Source organism: Podarcis melisellensis (assembly GCF_964234715.1).
Source record: "Podarcis melisellensis genome assembly, chromosome: 2".
NCBI lineage: Eukaryota > Metazoa > Chordata > Lepidosauria > Squamata > Lacertidae > Podarcis > Podarcis melisellensis.
This window is the reverse complement of record NC_138529.1, coordinates 49,330,694-49,347,507: the sequence shown is the minus strand read 5'-3', so window position 1 is coordinate 49,347,507 and position 16,814 is coordinate 49,330,694. Positions and strand designations below refer to the sequence as shown.

The 16,814-nt window shown below is 47.6% G+C and overlaps 2 protein-coding genes across 2 annotated transcripts; one reads left to right on the top strand and one right to left on the bottom strand.

Annotated features, from left to right (window-relative positions):
* The first annotated feature begins 276 nt into the window (after positions 1–276).
* PCYOX1L (prenylcysteine oxidase 1 like) lies at positions 277–7,298 on the top strand. The gene is made up of 6 exons (XM_081900058.1): positions 277–647; positions 2,379–2,585; positions 2,766–2,940; positions 3,115–3,326; positions 3,498–3,638; positions 5,861–7,298. Exons 1-6 carry the CDS (start codon positions 536–538, stop codon positions 6,517–6,519), a joined length of 1,506 nt encoding a protein of 501 aa, XP_081756184.1. The 5' UTR covers positions 277–535; the 3' UTR covers positions 6,520–7,298.
* Positions 7,299–8,864: 1,566 nt separating this feature from the next.
* IL17B (interleukin 17B) lies at positions 8,865–13,349 on the bottom strand. Its single transcript, XM_081901167.1, has 3 exons — positions 13,198–13,349; positions 11,699–12,024; positions 8,865–9,623 (listed from the first exon to the last, which is right to left on the bottom strand). The coding sequence occupies exons 1-3, from the start codon at positions 13,216–13,218 to the stop codon at positions 9,377–9,379; spliced, it is 594 nt and encodes a 197-aa protein (XP_081757293.1). The 5' UTR covers positions 13,219–13,349; the 3' UTR covers positions 8,865–9,376.
* Positions 13,350–16,814: the final 3,465 nt, after the last annotated feature.

The following is a 16,814-nucleotide window of genomic DNA, read 5'->3' as shown; positions in this document are numbered from 1 at the left end:
AGCAAGACTCAGAGCTGAAAGCATCGCGTTTAAGCATTTGCGCGCTTCGCGAAGCAAGCCTAACGCCGGAGCCCTCGAGACCATTGCGCGCTGCAAGCGAAGGGAAGCCGCGGCCCTCCAGGTGCGCTTCGCCTTCAACTCCCGTCAGCCCTTGCATATCATGACCGACGGTCGGGGATGACGGGAGTTGTAGTCCGAAAGCATGGCGGGCGGCGAGTTCCTTATTCGAGGTTGCATCCTCGGCTCAGAAGGGGCGTCTCTTGAAGCTGGCCGCCTCTCGCCCCTTGCACTCTGCGAAGAGGGCGGCGCTGCGAGAGGCGCAGCCAATGCCGAAGCCAAGCCCTTGCTCCCTCCTCGCTCCTTCGGGAAGCGCTGCTGGCGAGTGGACGGAGGCGAGAGGCTCCCCCGCCGGCCCCGCAGCCGAGAAGCCGTCGGGCAGGCGAGCGAGCCGGAGCTCGGCTGCGCGGAGATGTAAACTGCGCACGTCGCGCTTTGCGTTCCCGCCTCCCGCGCCGCCGCCGCCGCCGCTGCCAACATGATGGCAGCCTCGCATCGGCTGCTTTTGTTGCTCACCGTGGTAGCTGTAGGGGTGATGCGGAGGGAGCGCCCCGTCGCTGCGGCAGGGGATGCTCCGCCCGGCAAAATAGGTAGGCGCTGCTGTCGAAATCACAGGCGCGTAAGCGCGGGGCGCCTGGGTTTTACGCATCTAAGCGAGGCCTCCTGGGCGGCGGGATCGGAGCGCTTCTGCCGTCCGTCCAGTGTGAGGTTGTCGACGGGGGTGTGAGGGAAGACAAGTGTTTAAGATACGGAACAAATAGTCACGAGGATGAGGCTGCACGGACCTGCCTGTCAGGGCATGCAGAAGGCTAGGGCTGAATAATTGGCATTAAGGATGCTTCTGTAGTGGCAAAATAGGAAGCTGCCTTCTACTGAACCAGACTGTTGGTCCATTTAGCTCAGGCTTGTCTGCACTGGCTGGCAGCAGCTCTTTAGGCTTCCAGACAAGGACACCTCCCAGCCCTACCTGCATATGCCAGGGATTGAACCTGCTTCACAGCTGAGTGATGGCCCTTTCCCCTTAAGCACAGGCCATTCTCCAGTATGACATTTGTCCCAGGATTCCTCATTATTGTTCATAATACTAGCAGCCACCATAACAAAGGCACACAAAGCCTTTGTTGACAAGAATAAGATGGCAAGTTGCTGAGGTAGCCAGAGGATGTTGGACTTTGAGAGGCATGTGTGGCTGATTTCAGCAGTATAGCCACTCATCACCCCTGACTTCTGTACCTGAGTGAGTCTAGATAATGGGAAAGGAGGCTTCAGCGAAATATTAGGAAGGATCTCCTGGTGGTAGGGGCTGTTTGCCAGTGGAACAGAACAGAACAGGAAACCTTGGAAAGTGGTGGCCTTTCCTTCAGTAGAAGTTTTTAAGCAAAGGCTGGCTGGCTGGCCATGTATGAGGAATGCTGTGGCAACAGGTTTCCTGCATGGACCAGGGCTTGGACAAGATGTTTTATCGCTTTATTATTATAATTAATATTCTGTTGGGAGCCATGCAGAGTGGCTGCGGAAACCCAGCCAGATGGGTGAGGTATAAATAATAATAATAATAATAATAATAATAATAATAATAATAATAATAATAATAATTCCCTTGAGGTGCCTTAACTCTGTAGCTGGGAAATGTGTACCTGACAACTTTGATGAATATTTCCTGTACACAAAATCATCAGAGCATTTGTTGGTCTTTAAGATGCCACAGGACTCAGGTCACTTTGCTAAGTGCTTCCAGGGCTACCAATTTGGAACCAATCAAAATCTTAAAATCATTCACAGTGGGCTTTTTCTTGCTCTGTAGGTTTTTTTTATTAAAAGAAAATACTACTACATTTTTTGAGCATATGCAGACAGCAGCAACTCGCCATGTAAAGTAATTAATGTGATATTTGGCATAAAGCTGCAGCTTGGTACACACGTTTCTCTCTCTCTCTCTCTCTCTCTCTCTCTCTCTCTCTCTCACACACACACACACACACACACACACACACAGAGAGAGAGAGAGAGAGAGAGAGAGAGTTAACCATGTTGAGAGATTCAGATGAAAGCTTGCTGTGGCCTTCTGCAGAACTTTCCCTTGCTTCATAGCAACAGTTTTTATTTGGCGAAGAACATGGGTAAAATATCAGGCCAAATGACTGGTTTGGAAAACCTTCCTCTTCATTGTGTGGCATCCTCCCTGCAGGACAAAGCATTGTTTAAGGGTCTGTGTGTAAGATGAGCAACCTGCTGGTCCTTTGGGGGAGTGGAACGGGTGGTCGGAGGTGGACATGCATCTGCTCTGCCTTATCCTCGAACCTCTGCTTTTGCCTTGGCAGCTGTAGTGGGAGCTGGGATTGGCGGCTCTTCGGTGGCCCACTTCCTGCAGCAGCACTTTGGGCCACAGGTGCAACTGGACGTGTACGAAAAGGACACCGTTGGGGGCCGCCTGGCCACGGTCACTGTCAACAAACAGCAGTATGAAATCGGTGGTGCCTCCATTCACTCCCTCAACCTACACATGCAGGACTTTGTTAAGCTGCTGGGTGAGTGTGGGTACAATCATCACACTGGAAACAATTGCATTCGGGCCAAGTTTCAAAGCCCGTACAAAATCTGCAAAACATTAGTGTAAAAGCAGAAGGCTGTGTTGCCTACGCTCCGTGGCTCATGAAGGAGGACAGAAAGTAGCTTTACTCTTCTACCTCATTGTCCCCTTCTCCTAGGGCTGAAGCACCGTCGAGAATTGGCTGGGAAGAGCGCCATTTTTAGCGGGGAGCAGTTTGCCCTAGAGGAGACAGACTGGTACCTGCTGAACCTCTTCCGACTCTGGTGGCACTATGGCATGAGCTTCCTGCGCCTACAGATGTGGGTGGAGGAGGTAATGGAGAAGTTCATGAGGTATGTGACAGAGGTGGTGAGACCTCTAGAGAGGAAAAGAGGGTGGTCTTACTTCTCCTTTAAACCCAGAAAGTCTCCAGCTAGGCTGAAGAGATGCACTGAACCTCCTTTAGATCTCCTGGCATAAGGATCTGACTGCTCCAGATTTGTCTCCTCCTTTTTTGTGTCCTGCAGGATCTACAAATACCAGGCCCATGGCTATGCGTTTTCTCGCCTTGAGGAGCTCCTGCATTCGCTGGGTGGGGACACGTTTGTCAACATGACACAGCGCTCTGTGGCAGAGTCCCTGCTGGAGGTGGGCATCACACAGCGCTTCATTGACGAGGTCATTGTGGCCATTCTCCGTGCCAGCTATGGCCAGTCAGTACTGGTGCCTGCGTTTGCAGGTGAGTGCCACCTTTTGCTATCTTGCTGCAGACCAACCAAGCAAGGCCAAAGGTGTCTCTTTCCAGTGGAGCACTGACTGATCTCGATAGATCCATGTTGCTGGAGGGAATGATGTCTTCATTACTTTATTATTATTCTGACACCTAACCGCTCTGTATTTCTATCTTCAGGGGCCATGTCCCTAGCAGGGGCACAGGGCAACATGTGGTCTGTGGAGGGTGGCAACAACCTAGTGTGTTCAGGCTTGCTGAAGCTGACGAAAGCCAACATAATTGAGGCCACTGTGACAGCCATTTCTCTGCACAACTCAGGTAAGCTGCCCAGAGCTGAAACAGAACCAGGAGATCTCGGGTAACAGGACTGGGCACTACTTTTGCTTGAGACCTTGAAGATCAAGTTAGCTAGATCAGGGGTCACCAATCTGGTGCCCTCCAGATGTTGCTGGAGCATAACTCCCATCACCACTGACCATTGTCCATGCCAGCTGGGCAAGGACAGGGTTTGGCAAACAATGAAGAAAAGGAGACCAGCTCAGATCTCCTAAGGAACTAAAACAAGGATCAGCAAACTTTTTCAGCAGGGGGCCGGTCCACTGTCCCTCAGACATTGTGGGGGGCCGGACTATATTTTTTTTTGGGGGGGGGAATAAACAAATTCCTATGCCCAGAGATGCATTTTAAATAAAAGCACACATTCTACTCGTGTAAAAACACCAGGCAGGCCCCACAAATAACCCAGAGATGCATTTTAAATAAAAGGGCACATTCTACTCATGTAAAAACACACTGATTCCCGGACCGTCCGTGGGCTGGATATAGAAGGCAATTAGGCCGGATCCGGGCCTTAATTTGCCTACCCATGAACTAAAACTTTCCAATTTCGTTGTACTTCTCTTGAGAGACCTTCTTATGAACAGCAGCTGGTATACCACCAATGGCCTTGCATGGCAGGGGCGAAGTTGAGGGATCACTTTAACTTTACATTTCCCTACTTGTGTCTTAAAAATGCTTGCAAAGAAGGAGCCAGAACATCCCTGCAGACAAGGATCTGCAGGAAGTGGGACTTGGGACTTTCTTTGCCGTTCACTTGTCTCAGCTCCTTTCCAGATGATCAGTTGGTTGCACAAGAAATTATAAACAATGCATATTTACTGCGAAGACTCTGCATTCCTCCGCTGTTCTGTTGCAGGGACGTTATGTTTTCTGAGCACTAAAAAAGTACAATATTTTATACTTGGGAAAATCCAGTGTTCTCTCTCGGTTGTGCATTCATTACTGTTGTGATTGCTTTATGTAGATGTGGCCAGGCAGGTGTGACAAGTTGAATTCTTTTGTGATGCAGTCAGTGAGGAGCAACAAAACTCTCCCCTTATGTACCTGGATCATTTAGTATTGGATCATTTTTTAAAAAAATAAATTGAAAAAATTCTTAAGAGACTATGTTTTCTTCACAGTAGGAATCTTTATCAAAAGATATTTCTCTTTAAGCACTTACAATAGGCTAACTCCCACCCTTTTCATATTCCTCATCCCTTCCTATATTTCATTATTTTTGTTAATTATATAGGCAGTAGATAATATCCAGCATTAGCCATACTCAGAGAATATCCATTGACATCAGTGGACAAGTTGTTTAAATCCATTGACATCAATGGGTATACTCTTGAGTGTGACGTAGTTGGCCTTAGCCCAATAGAGCTTGCTGGAACACATCATTGTTATATTAATTTTATTTATTAAATTTGAATGCTGCCGTATATCCATAAATCTCAGGATAGTTCGCAACATAAAATTACAGTATGAAAAACACAATTGTTCTGCTGCTGCTGCATTCACATGCTTTCATTTTATGCCACTGTGAACCTTACAGTCTCATGCTTGCTATCTCACAAGCTGTTGAGTACCTCCAGATGCTGCTTGACTACAAACTCCTATGATCCTTAACCATTGGCCATGCTGGCTGGGGCTGATGGGAATTGGAGTCCCACAACATCTGGAGAGCTACCACCTTGGCCACCCTTTCCTGCAGCTTATCAGCCAGATCTGGTGTACCTCATAGTTAACAGTGCTCCTTTTGATGGTGTACCAAGGCTAAGACATCTGTAGACGTACACATCCTCACTTTTATATGCTCCAATATTTTGGTCTTGCCTAGTATCACTTGCATCTATGCACACATAAGGTGAGAAGATTCCCCAACTGCTTACTAGTGGACAGTCAGAAATATAGTCACTCTTTACTCTTATATCTGTCACTTGTGCAAATTGTATATCGGCTCTATGTGTCTGGTCTAGCTCACCAGGCAGGGTCTGGAAGCTGAAACCAGCAACAACAAGAAAATAATAAAAAACAGAGGGGAAGGGGTTAACTAAGGAACATGGAGAACCACAGAGCCTTGGCAGATTGTTGAAGAAGCTTTCCAACTTCTAGGTCTTACCCATTCAGCTCCTTAAAACCTTCAGCAGGATGTGAGGGTAGTTGTTGTGTATTTGAGTTGCTGTTTTGAGCTCTCTCTCTCTCTCCACTCTTTCCAGAAGGAAAAACCTTCTACCAGGTGCATTATGAGGACGAGGAAGGCCAAGGCTCTAGCTTCTATGACATCGTGGTCATTGCTGCTCCACTGCATAATAACAAGAGCAACATCAGCTTCCAGAACTTTGACCCTCCCATTGCTGAGTTCCCAGGGACCTTCCACACCACTGTCACTTCTGTCATCCATGGCTACCTCAATTCCTCTTATTTTGGCTTTCCAGACCCAAAGCTCTTCCCTTTTGCCAGCATCCTCACCACAGATGCTCCTGTCCTCTTCTTCAGTTCCATGGACAACATTTGCCCTGTCAACATATCCAGTACCTTCAGGCGGAAGCAGCCCCAAGAGGCAGCCATATGGCGAGTCCACTCCCAGCACCCCTTGGAGAAGCAAGAGCTGAAGACTCTGTTCCGTTCCTACTACTCTGTCCAGGTGACGGAATGGCAGGCCTATCCTGACTATGGGTCTTCCAAGAGCCTACCGCCCATTGTCCTCCACGATAACCTCTACTACCTCAACAGCATGGAGTGGGCAGCCAGCTCGATGGAAATGGCTGCTGTGGCGGCCAAAAACGTGGCCCTCTTAGCCTACAACTTCTGGAATCGTGACCTAGAGAAAATAGACCAAAAGGACCTGATGCACAAAGTGAAGACCGAGCTGTGACTTTATAGCAGTTGCTGCTAGAGAAGACTTTCCAGGAAACTCTCCTTTAGTGCATGCAGGGTGGGAATTGGGTTAGGGGTGGGGGGTATTGAAGGATTACACTGGAGGTTTAGCAAGGAGAGAAACAGAAGACTTGGCATACATCCCCATGCATCTATTGTCTACAATAAGGGCATCCCCCTTCTTGCTATGTTTCGGAGAGTCTGTGAGTCAATAACTACATGTGCCCAGCTAGTAAGGCTTCCTCTTGAGATAACCTTGGAAGGGACCTGAGCTGGTTAATGGGGAGCATCGTATACTGATTCCAGCCTTGATGGGCTGGTTTTCTGCTTCAGGCTAAGTGCTCCTTACCTGCTGTCCCATATCCATGCACTGCCGCTGTCCATGTCTGTTCAGGGCAAAACTAAACCCTGTCCTAGGATGGATTGATTGCCTCCTAAGCCTCTGCAGTCCTGGCCCCCAAGTTCATTTGTGTTGGCCTTTCTCGTTATGCATAGGCCTCTATACTCAAGGGAACAGGCAGAGCGCTGTCTCTGATGTGACGCCTTTTTGTGTCTGTGTGTGTGTCTGTTTTGCCATCCAAAACAATGTTGTTCCTTTTGCTTTGTTGCCAAGCTTCATGAACTTGCCTCTAATTGTAGTCAGCTAGAGAGCCCTGAGATGGGTCTCCTGGTATTGGCCACAGCTCAGGTTCTAACACCCTTTTGACTGCCTATACATATGTGAAACTGCATAAACCACTGCCCTGATTGCCTCAAATCCTTGCAGCTAATGGCTGATGTTGCCTTGCCCTGTGTATGATTGGGGGGGGGAGGGGAAGGGTATAATCCCCCTAATGGCAAAAAAAAAAAATGGTTTCCATTGTTTCCAAAACAGAAGGAATTGCTGTATAAACACCTGGAACCTTTCCTGATTTGGTACTGTATGCTGTCTCCTTGAGATGGTTCTGTAGCTCCCGAAATGGTGGCTAATGTACTCCTTGCCGTGCTGCTGATCTAGAGCCCTGCTCACCCCCCAAATTCTTTTCTGTGGTCAAGGGATAGCTTGCTGAGTTGTCAAGAGCAAAGCTTCCTCTTGAACAAAATTACCAGCCAGTGAGTTCTGCCATTTCCCAGAAAGGGTAAGGCTACTAGGAGCTGATATCGTTCTCTAATCAAGTTCTGCAGAGCTGAGCGCCTGCGTGGGGCTGCTCTGTGAAATGCTGGGAAACGCGAGCGAACTGAAAGGAAAGCTGCCCATTGTTTTCTCCCCAGTGCTTCAGCATTCTGGCACAAAGGCAGCCCCTGCATAGATTCAGGAGTGGCCTTCAGGTGTTGCTGGACTCACACTCCCATCAGCCCCAACCAGAAGAGCCAGTGGTCAGGGAGGATGGGAGTTGTAGTCCACCAACCTCTGGAGGGCTGCAGGTTGACCACCCCTGCCTTAGCATATGGCTCCCTCTCTCTTGCACTGTTTTGCTCAAGGGTCTTGCCTTCCACAAGCCAGAACTGTCTCCACCGCCACCCTTCCTAAGCCTGGACTTCTTAGCCTGTGATGCTGCCTTGCACGAAGGCAGACCACTGGCCCATCAAAACCAGCCTTGCCTGTGTTCACTGACTGCACTTTCCCAAAAGTCTCAGACAGGGATCTTTGGGCAGCTTTGCTGCCTGAGAACCATTTTAACGGAGCTGCCTGTGGTCAAACCTGGGTTCTTGTCAGCGACCTGTGGCTCTGCACCAAGGGATGCTGCTTCTGATATGTGCAGAAGGGTTGCAGGTTCCCAAAACGGCCATGGTCCTTGTCTCTAGGGTGTCACAAATAATGGGTTGCCTCGGGATCTCTTGCTGCCTCCTGAATCTAGTCTTTGGCACATGTGCCAAAGCTGCGGCGTTTGTTCCCTGGCCTAGCATTTTGCTGATACCTAGGCCCTGTGAACAGGGCTGCCAGCACAGGACTCTGAGAACTGCTTGGTATTAAGATAAGACATCTCCTTGTTAGTTTTGTGTGAGGTGTACAAGAGTACACCTTCCAAGTAGCCTTGAAATGCCTCTCCTTCTCCACCAAGCACAGCAAGTACAGACTCTCCTGCTCCCACACAGAAGGCAGCAGGGCACTGTCAAAAGAGCAATGGCCTAGCTTTGGGCCTTCAATTGACACAGAAGATGTGTCCTGTCAAAGCCTCCATTTTTGTAGTGCAACCCAGTAGGGCCTCTTTGCATGGTGACGTCATCCTGGCCTAAGCCCTGAGCAACTCCAGCAGATGGGCTGCAGCGTCAGCTTGCAAACTGAGCAGCCGTCAAGCCAGTGCTAAAGGGCTTTGAGCCCCAGATGGAAGGCTGCACCTTCACTGGATCTCCTTCCTTCCTTCCTCCACAGCAGCAGCCACACAGCAGCTTCCCTTTCTGCTGAACTCCTGACTGAGCAGGCATGCCTGGCAAAGAGTAAAAACTGGCACCAGTGACTGTAGATTCAGAGCTATTAGGGTGAAATGAAGCAATTTGCTCTGGATCCAGGTCGAATACAGTTAATTACCATTTGTGCGACACAGAAAGCACTCAAGGTTGTGGGTTTGTTCCCCGTTCGGGTCAGCTGCATATTCCTGCATTGCAGAGAGTTGGACCAGATGATCCTCAAGGTCCGTTCCAGCTCTACAATTCTAATTTCTTGCTGTGTGCATGTTGTGCCGCCAACCTCTCTGTGGGTTATGGGAGAGAAGGAGTCCAACGAAAGCAGCTTTGGCCTCTGGAAGCACATGGATCTTCCCACATCTTGGCAGGAGAAAAAGCACGTTCTGGGAGAACGGAAGGGGAAGATGAGGCTAGGAAGACGGGAGCGCTACTAACCCTTAGGGAACCCGAAGCAGGAATAGCAGCAGTTCTCAGAAGATGCAAGTGCAGCCCACAGCAATGGTCTCCATCACGGTCTTGTACTCCTTGCGGCACCTCTTCTTCTTCCGGCTGGGGTTGCTTGGCTCACACAGCAGTCGGCGCACTGGGATTTTGCTGTGGATGGGGATGCTGACCATGGTGCGGTCTTCCTGCATGGTGAAGGGATTGATGCACCCAGCACACAGGCAGTGTGCCTCTGGGATGTTGGCTGGGATTCGTGTTGCGTCGTGGTTGATCCTGGAGTGGAAACGTGCTGACATCAGAACAAGCACATTCATTTGGGGGGCAGAGGGGGTGGGGCTACTGAGGATAGGAAGGCAGATCACATACATACCTAGCGGCACCCCAGAATTTGGGGGTAACAACCACCATCTACCATAGCACCTTCCAGTACATGTGTAAGTTAACTCAGTGAACTTGGACATGCACTGGAAGGTGCGACAGGATGCGACTTGCCGAATCCTCACAAAGAGGACCATAAAATGTAGGAGGACCTACTTGATAAGAGACCTTGGCATCAAGGACCATGGTGCATGCTCCAGTTTCTAATGGCCATACAATGGTAGGCATTCATGCCACAACAATAGCAAGAAAGGAATGGTGCCTGCAGAGCAAAACATCTGTGGACAGAGAGAAATGGAGGGGGTGTCCTTGCATCGTATGAGGGGGAAAGTTCAAATCAACACCTACCTTTGAAGTGATGTTTGCAGGCATGTCCTGAGGAACACTGTGGTCCTAGGCTTGCAGAAGACTATTTAGTGCAGCCTCAGAAATAATCAGAATGCTGTGCCCCACGGGTAGATTTCTTTAACTGCCTCTGCTGTGTTGTTTGAGCCAAGCCCCACTCTGCATAGCTTGGAAATGAGGTAGTAGAATCTGTTTCCCACCCAAAAACATACAGAGACACATGTGATCCTAACTCTGTAATGCATGCTACTGTTTCAGAAGAACTTGGAAGCCTTTACTGCTTCAAATGGTTCTGTCTGAATGTAGGCCTCAGACTGGTGCTACCCATTGACACAACACAGCTTTAGTCACTCCATGCAGAGGGCAGTTCATTCAGCTGGTGAAACCAGACGTCGAGAAAACAGCAGTGGCTTCGTGTACCAAAGGTCCCATGTAACCTGATGTGGTAAACTGCATCGGTCCAAGTTGTTCCTCCTGCCATGATCAAACTACAACCACAAGGCCCAGAAAGGAATTGATTTTATGCAGTGCTGAATTCATCAGAGTTATGTGGTCTCTGGTTCTTAAAAAGGTGAGTGAAATGTTTTGGTTGAGCCCTTCAGAAAAGCGACATTCATGCACTTTCAAGAGCACCACAAGGCGGGGATAGAGTGCCACAAAATCGGGCCAATGCTACCAAGTTTTTCTGCTACCTCGCTAGCATTTTCTTGGCTGAGTCTTAAGCTAAGGCAGTATTAAATATAGGAATTAATTAGCATATGCTAATGAGTGACATATGGGAATGCCACAACCCTTGGATAGGCCACAATAGGGTGGGAAATGGCTGATTAGATGACATAATTGTTTTTAAACCAATTACAAATAAATCCTAGCGTGCCAGTGGCGCTCCTTGCTAGGAGGTCCAAGGTGCCTCTTGATCATGTGTGATGGCATCCCAAGTGTTGAAGCAGGTTGTAGCCTGCATGGGATGGGTGCGGGGGCACTTGTTGTCAACCCACTTCTGTCTCCAGCAGAAGGGTCTGAGTTCAAAAGAGAAGCAAATACACTCCCCCAACACACACCAACACACAGACAAATAGCATAGAGACCAGTAATCATGCTGTTGGTTCTAAGTCAGTAGTTCCCAATTACAGTGGCACCTCTGGTTACAGACGCTTCAGGTTACAGACTCCGCTAACCCAGAAGTAGTACCTCGGGTTAAGAATTTTGCTTCAGGATGAGAACAGAAATCGCACGGTGGCAGCATCAGCGGGAGGCCCCATTAGCTAAAGTGGTACCTCAGGTTAAGAACAATTTCAGGTTAAGAACGGACCTCCAGAACGAATTAAGTTCTTAACCCGAGGTACCACTGTAGCTAGGTTCTGGGGACCACCTGTTTTTCAATCCATGGACCCTCTACTTTTGACAGTTTTGATATCTCTGTGGTAGTATTTGTTATATGAATGGTGCCACAGAGGGGGTCCACGGACCACCTATTGGGAACCACTGTTCTAGGCCACAGATTGGTTGAATACCACACAGAAAGCAAAATGCAGCCGAGGCACAATTTTTTGTCTTGTACAGATAGGCTTGTGAGAAGACCTGTGTGGGGCAACCACAATGCCTTGAGACCTGCTCTATCTCACCTGTAGGCCCACGGAGACAGGCTCCTCTTGTTGGACATCCAGAGCCTCAGGTTGACCTGGCACTTGCTCTCCAGGGGTTCGGAGCTGTTCCGCAGCTGGCTAACCATCTCATGGATGCTCCGCTCGTAATCCTCCACAAGGGTGTAGTCCGTGGAAGCCTCTGGGTTTACTCTTAGCACCGGGTCAGGTGAGGATTCTTGAGCCTTCAGGTGCTGAACCTTGGCTTTTGCTGATCCTCTCTTCTTTCCTTTAGCTCCCTTGCTTTGCTCTTTTGTTTCTCTGGAGACATCAAGTGTGAAGGAAAGGCAGATAGCACAGAAAACCATCTGGAGTGGAAGAAAAGAGAGGACACTGGGTACTTTTCATCATACAACTCAGGGGCACCTTTGGCTCTCCAGAGGTTACTGAACCATAACTCCCATCATCCCTAGTCATTGGCCATTTTGCTAAGACTTATGGGAGTTGTAGTTCAGCAACATTTGGGAGGGCCAAAGGCTCATATACACTCCTTGTATATCTAGTCACTAGCACTTGTCCCCTTTCAAGTAATTTAGTCAAAGCTGGGAAAGAGAGGGAGCCCCCAGACTGTCAGTATTTTGCAGGAGGGATGAAAGTGCCTATGAGGAAATTTAGCTTTGCATAGTTAAAGTGGATTAGCACACTCTGTCACCTTAGTGCAGCTGCAATTATTTTGCTATTAGGATAGTGGCAAGGAGAAACATTGTGGAATAAACAAATGATTATCAGGAAGATATATAAATGCCCATCAGCAAATCCAGACGAATGCTTGTTGTCATAAAATCAGAATCAATGCTCAATGACCAGAGTGAAAGAGCTCAGAGAAAGGATGGTCCCCCATCAAGGTGATCTCAGTTGGCAAATTGTTCTTCAAAATCATCCTCATCAGCACTTTCAGTGCAAATTTCTCCTCATAGACACATTTGTATACACAATCTTGCCTAATAGACATTTTGCAAAGCAATTCCCCCTAATGCAATGTATTTTTCTATTCTAGTTCCAATAGAATATGCATTCCTATGCGTGTGTTACCCTATATATGCAGCTTTGTACACATAACTTACCTGGAGAAATGCACTGCAAAATTCAGAGAAGTCTGAATTTTGTAGGATGGCTATGTTTTGGTTTGCATATTGTCTTGGGATGTGTGGATTAAGTCGGTTCACCTTTTAACGTGCAGTGAACTGAATTCCCCCCCCCCATGCCTCGCCATAAACGGAAGAACTTTATATGCACAAATCAACAATTCCCACGACATTCTTAACTGCTGTCCATTTTGTCCCCATCTGTGCTTCCTTCTATGGGATCCTTTCTCCCCCCCCCCCTCACTCTGGGAGGTCATTTTTGTCTCCTCAGTGCCAGGCCCTGAAAGCAATAGTTCACCCAGGCAAAGTTTACACTTCCCAAAGCAAACAAGCTCGACAGGCTGTTAATAAATAGAAAGTAAATAAAAAGAGGCACAAAGAAAGCCAGGCACCTACCAGTTTTGAAGCCCACTCCATGGCAGTGTGGGTGGGTTAGCGAGGACTTTGCAGATGCCCTCCCTCTGTGTTGAATGAAAAGAGCGAGTTGGGCAGGGTGCTTTTAAAAGAGAAGCAACAGCCCCTAATTGCTTCATCACCAGGGAGGTGGGCCTGCCTGGCACCAAGAAACTTCCTCAGGGTGCCAGCTAGGTTGTTGACAGCCAGGAGGGACAGCCCTCAGTGCTGCCCTGCTACTTTCCAGCAGGCATGTAGGTTTCCCCCAGGGACAGCGCAAACCGTGGCCACAGGCTGGCTGGCTTCAAGCACCTGCTTAGAGGACTCCAGGGTGGGTAGCGAAAAGGAGCTTTCTGAAGGCAGACTTCCCCAAGGCTGGGGGTAGCCAGGTATTATTCCATTGTAAAGACTTCCAAATTTCTCAGGCAAGAGGAATGACCATTGAATGTTGATCTTGGAAAGTGGTGAAGAGTGTTTCTCCAGGCTGAGGGAATGAGAGCAGGGCCTTCTCTGCTACCTGGGAGGCCTGGCTTTGAGTGGGTGGGTTGTTGAATGCAGGGCTTGTCCAAGGGCTGGAAGGTATAGATCCCACCCCATCCCCCAAAGTCAAGCAATTAGCATAGCCAGCGTCCCGGAAGGGACTTTGGGGCAGCGCAAAGGCCACTTAGGGACAAGGGCAAAATGGAAAGGTTGCACTCCAGTTTAGAAACGCAGGCGCGTGTTGTGTGGTGAAGGAGCAGGAATAGAAAGTCAGCGAAGTCTCCTTTTGCTTGCTTATTTATATACTGAGCACCTAGGACAATGATTTTCCAGAGGGGCAGCTGTGTTAGTCTGCAGTGAAAACTGCAGAGAGTGCTGTGGCGCCTCAAAGGCTAGCAAATTTATTATGGCAAAAGCTTTTGTGGACTACAGTCTATCTCATCAGATGCGTGAAGTGTTATCCTGAGTTGCAACTAAAAATGGTGAGTGGTAGAGGATTGTAAACAGTGATATCAGAAAGAAATGAAATGCAGGAAAATCTAACTACTTGCACTTTTTTTTGCATTTCATTTCTTTCTGACATCACTGTTTACTATTTCTCTCCCCCTCCCCTGTGTGTAACACCCATAATGCAGGATAAGACTTCATGCAGCTGATGAAGTGCATTGTAATCCATTAAAGTTTATGCCATAATAAATTGTCTTGCTGTTGTTTTACTATAACGAAGTCTCATTTCTTTCTTTCTCCTGCTTATCAAATATTTCTCTGAGGGAGAATCACCATCCCATCAAGCCAGGCTTTAATTTATCTTGCTTGGAGTACATATACATTGTCTCCATCCTCAATATTTCTTAGGAAATGTCTAATGATTTGATTCTGCACACAAAAAGGCAACAGCAACAAAAGCCAAATGAATGCTAACATCGCCACACCTTTTTCCCCGCAACAGATTGCATTCAGGCCCTGCTGAATACTTCTGCCTTGGTTTCATCAATTAGTGTATTAGGTTATGAAGTGCGTAATTAAGCAAGAAAAGCCTCTTGATGAAATGCAAGACCCCTCCCCCGTAAATAACTAAAATTTGTGTCTTTTTAAGAAATGCCCAAGTAAGACATTGGGATGGGTTGTGTGTATGACCACATTCCCCAGTGCTGCAGTCTGCATACCAAAAACTCCACAGGTCCCAGAGCCACAAGACACACACAGTCAAATGAAAACAAGCCATAATCTTTCACAAATGTGTTTGCTTTTTTATATAAAATAGCGAGTTATATTTGCCTACACTCACTCTCTTTTCTCTGGAGTGCACACACAGAGTTCTTCTATCTCTCACACAAGCTAGGCAGCCTTACAGCAACCTGACCAAAAAGTTTGTTTGCTTTCTAAGCTCAGCTTAAATTATACCTAAGGGATGGATTTAACATTTGAATGCTGTAGAATAACTTGAAATGATCCAACGGTGGCTTGCAATTCTTGTTCCTCTCCTTTTTGCCTCTATTTCTAGTTTGACATCAGTGGAAGGAAAAGAAACCCATTTTAACTGTTTATATATGGTGGATGAGTTAGCTCAAGCTTCACCAGCCTGGAGCCATCCAGATGTTTTAGACTACAATCCCCAGCATAAACTCGCTAGGGTTGATGGGAGTTGTAGTCCAAAACATCTAGAGGGCACCAAGTTGGCAAAGGCTGAGATAGTTGATGGTCATCTGACCCACTAGCTTTTATTAATAAAGGTGGTGTACTAATGCATTGGGACGGGGGTGGCACTGTGGGTTAAACCACGGAGCCTAGGACTTGCCAATCAGAAGGTCGGCGGTTCAAATCCCCGCGACGGGGTGAGCTCCCATTGCTCGGTCCCTGCTCCTGCCAACTTAGCAGTTTGAAAGCACGTCAAAGTGCAAGTAGATAAATAGGTACCGCTGCGGCAGGAAGGTAAACGGCGTTTCCATGTGCTGCTCTGGTTCGCCAGAAGTGGCTTTGTCATGCTGGCCACATGACCCAGAAGCTGTACGCCGGCTCCCTCGGCCAATAAAGCGAGATGAGCGCCGCAACCCCAGAGTCGGTCATGACTGGACCTAATGGTCAGGGGTCCCTTTACTAATGCATTGCACATCAATAAATCAGTGGCTCAACACATGCAGCCTGGCTAACTAGGAAAGTGATTAGGAACCAGACACATCAGCTGTTGTTGAACTACAGCTCCTCTCTCTAGCTGCTACTCTCTAGTTGTGCTGTATTCTCTGAAGTTTTGTCAGCTGTAGGCCTGGTCACTGTTAGCATTTTTAATTGCTGGTGCTTTTAGTAATTTGGTTAAAGAATGAAAGAAGAATTCCCTGGATGCCTAGATGCAGGTTTGAGGCAAGTTCTCTTTGGAGAGTGAGACGTAGCAGAGATTTAAAATCACAAAACATGCAGCAAAGTAAAACAGGGAAATAAAGGCTGTTAGACCTTTATAATTCTCCCTTCTAAGTTTCTTCCAAAAGCTCCCCACTTTTCCTTAACATAGAAAGAGACCACATCTTTGGTAAGTTAAAAGTGGTTTACTTACAAACTCTTCAAAGGTCGCATTCATGTGCAGCAGCAAGAAAAGACCAGCTGTACAACTTAGTTTCAAAAAGTGGTAAAATGTTTCTAAATTATTTGTATAGAAACACAAAGATGGCTTGCTAAAGCCAACAAAGTCTAAGGCTGGATCTAGACACATTAAAAAAATGTTTCAGGAAAATGCGTTGTAAAGCTCATAATGGGAAATCACATTGCCAAAGGATTAAACTCTACAGCGCCATCTGCTGCCACGATGTTATAATAACGCATTTCAAATTATTTTTAGGACTAATGTAACTGAGTCCTAAGATTGGAGCATCCAATATAGATGTCCTTATTGGGTTGAGTTCACATGGTGGAAGAAACAGAAAGGTGGAAAGTGGGAGAAGTTTAATAGCCCTTCCTTCCAAAGTGAGTGGGTGTGACCTAGCTAAGCCTGGCAGGACAGCTTACTCTATGGAATTAACCCCTTCATGCATTAGAGTTAAGATGGCTATATCCCACAAGAATTGTGCCTCAAAACAGACCATTAAGCAGTGGAGTTTTTGTAACATAGGAATCACATGCATCCCATAACTAGCCCCAGTTGATATTCT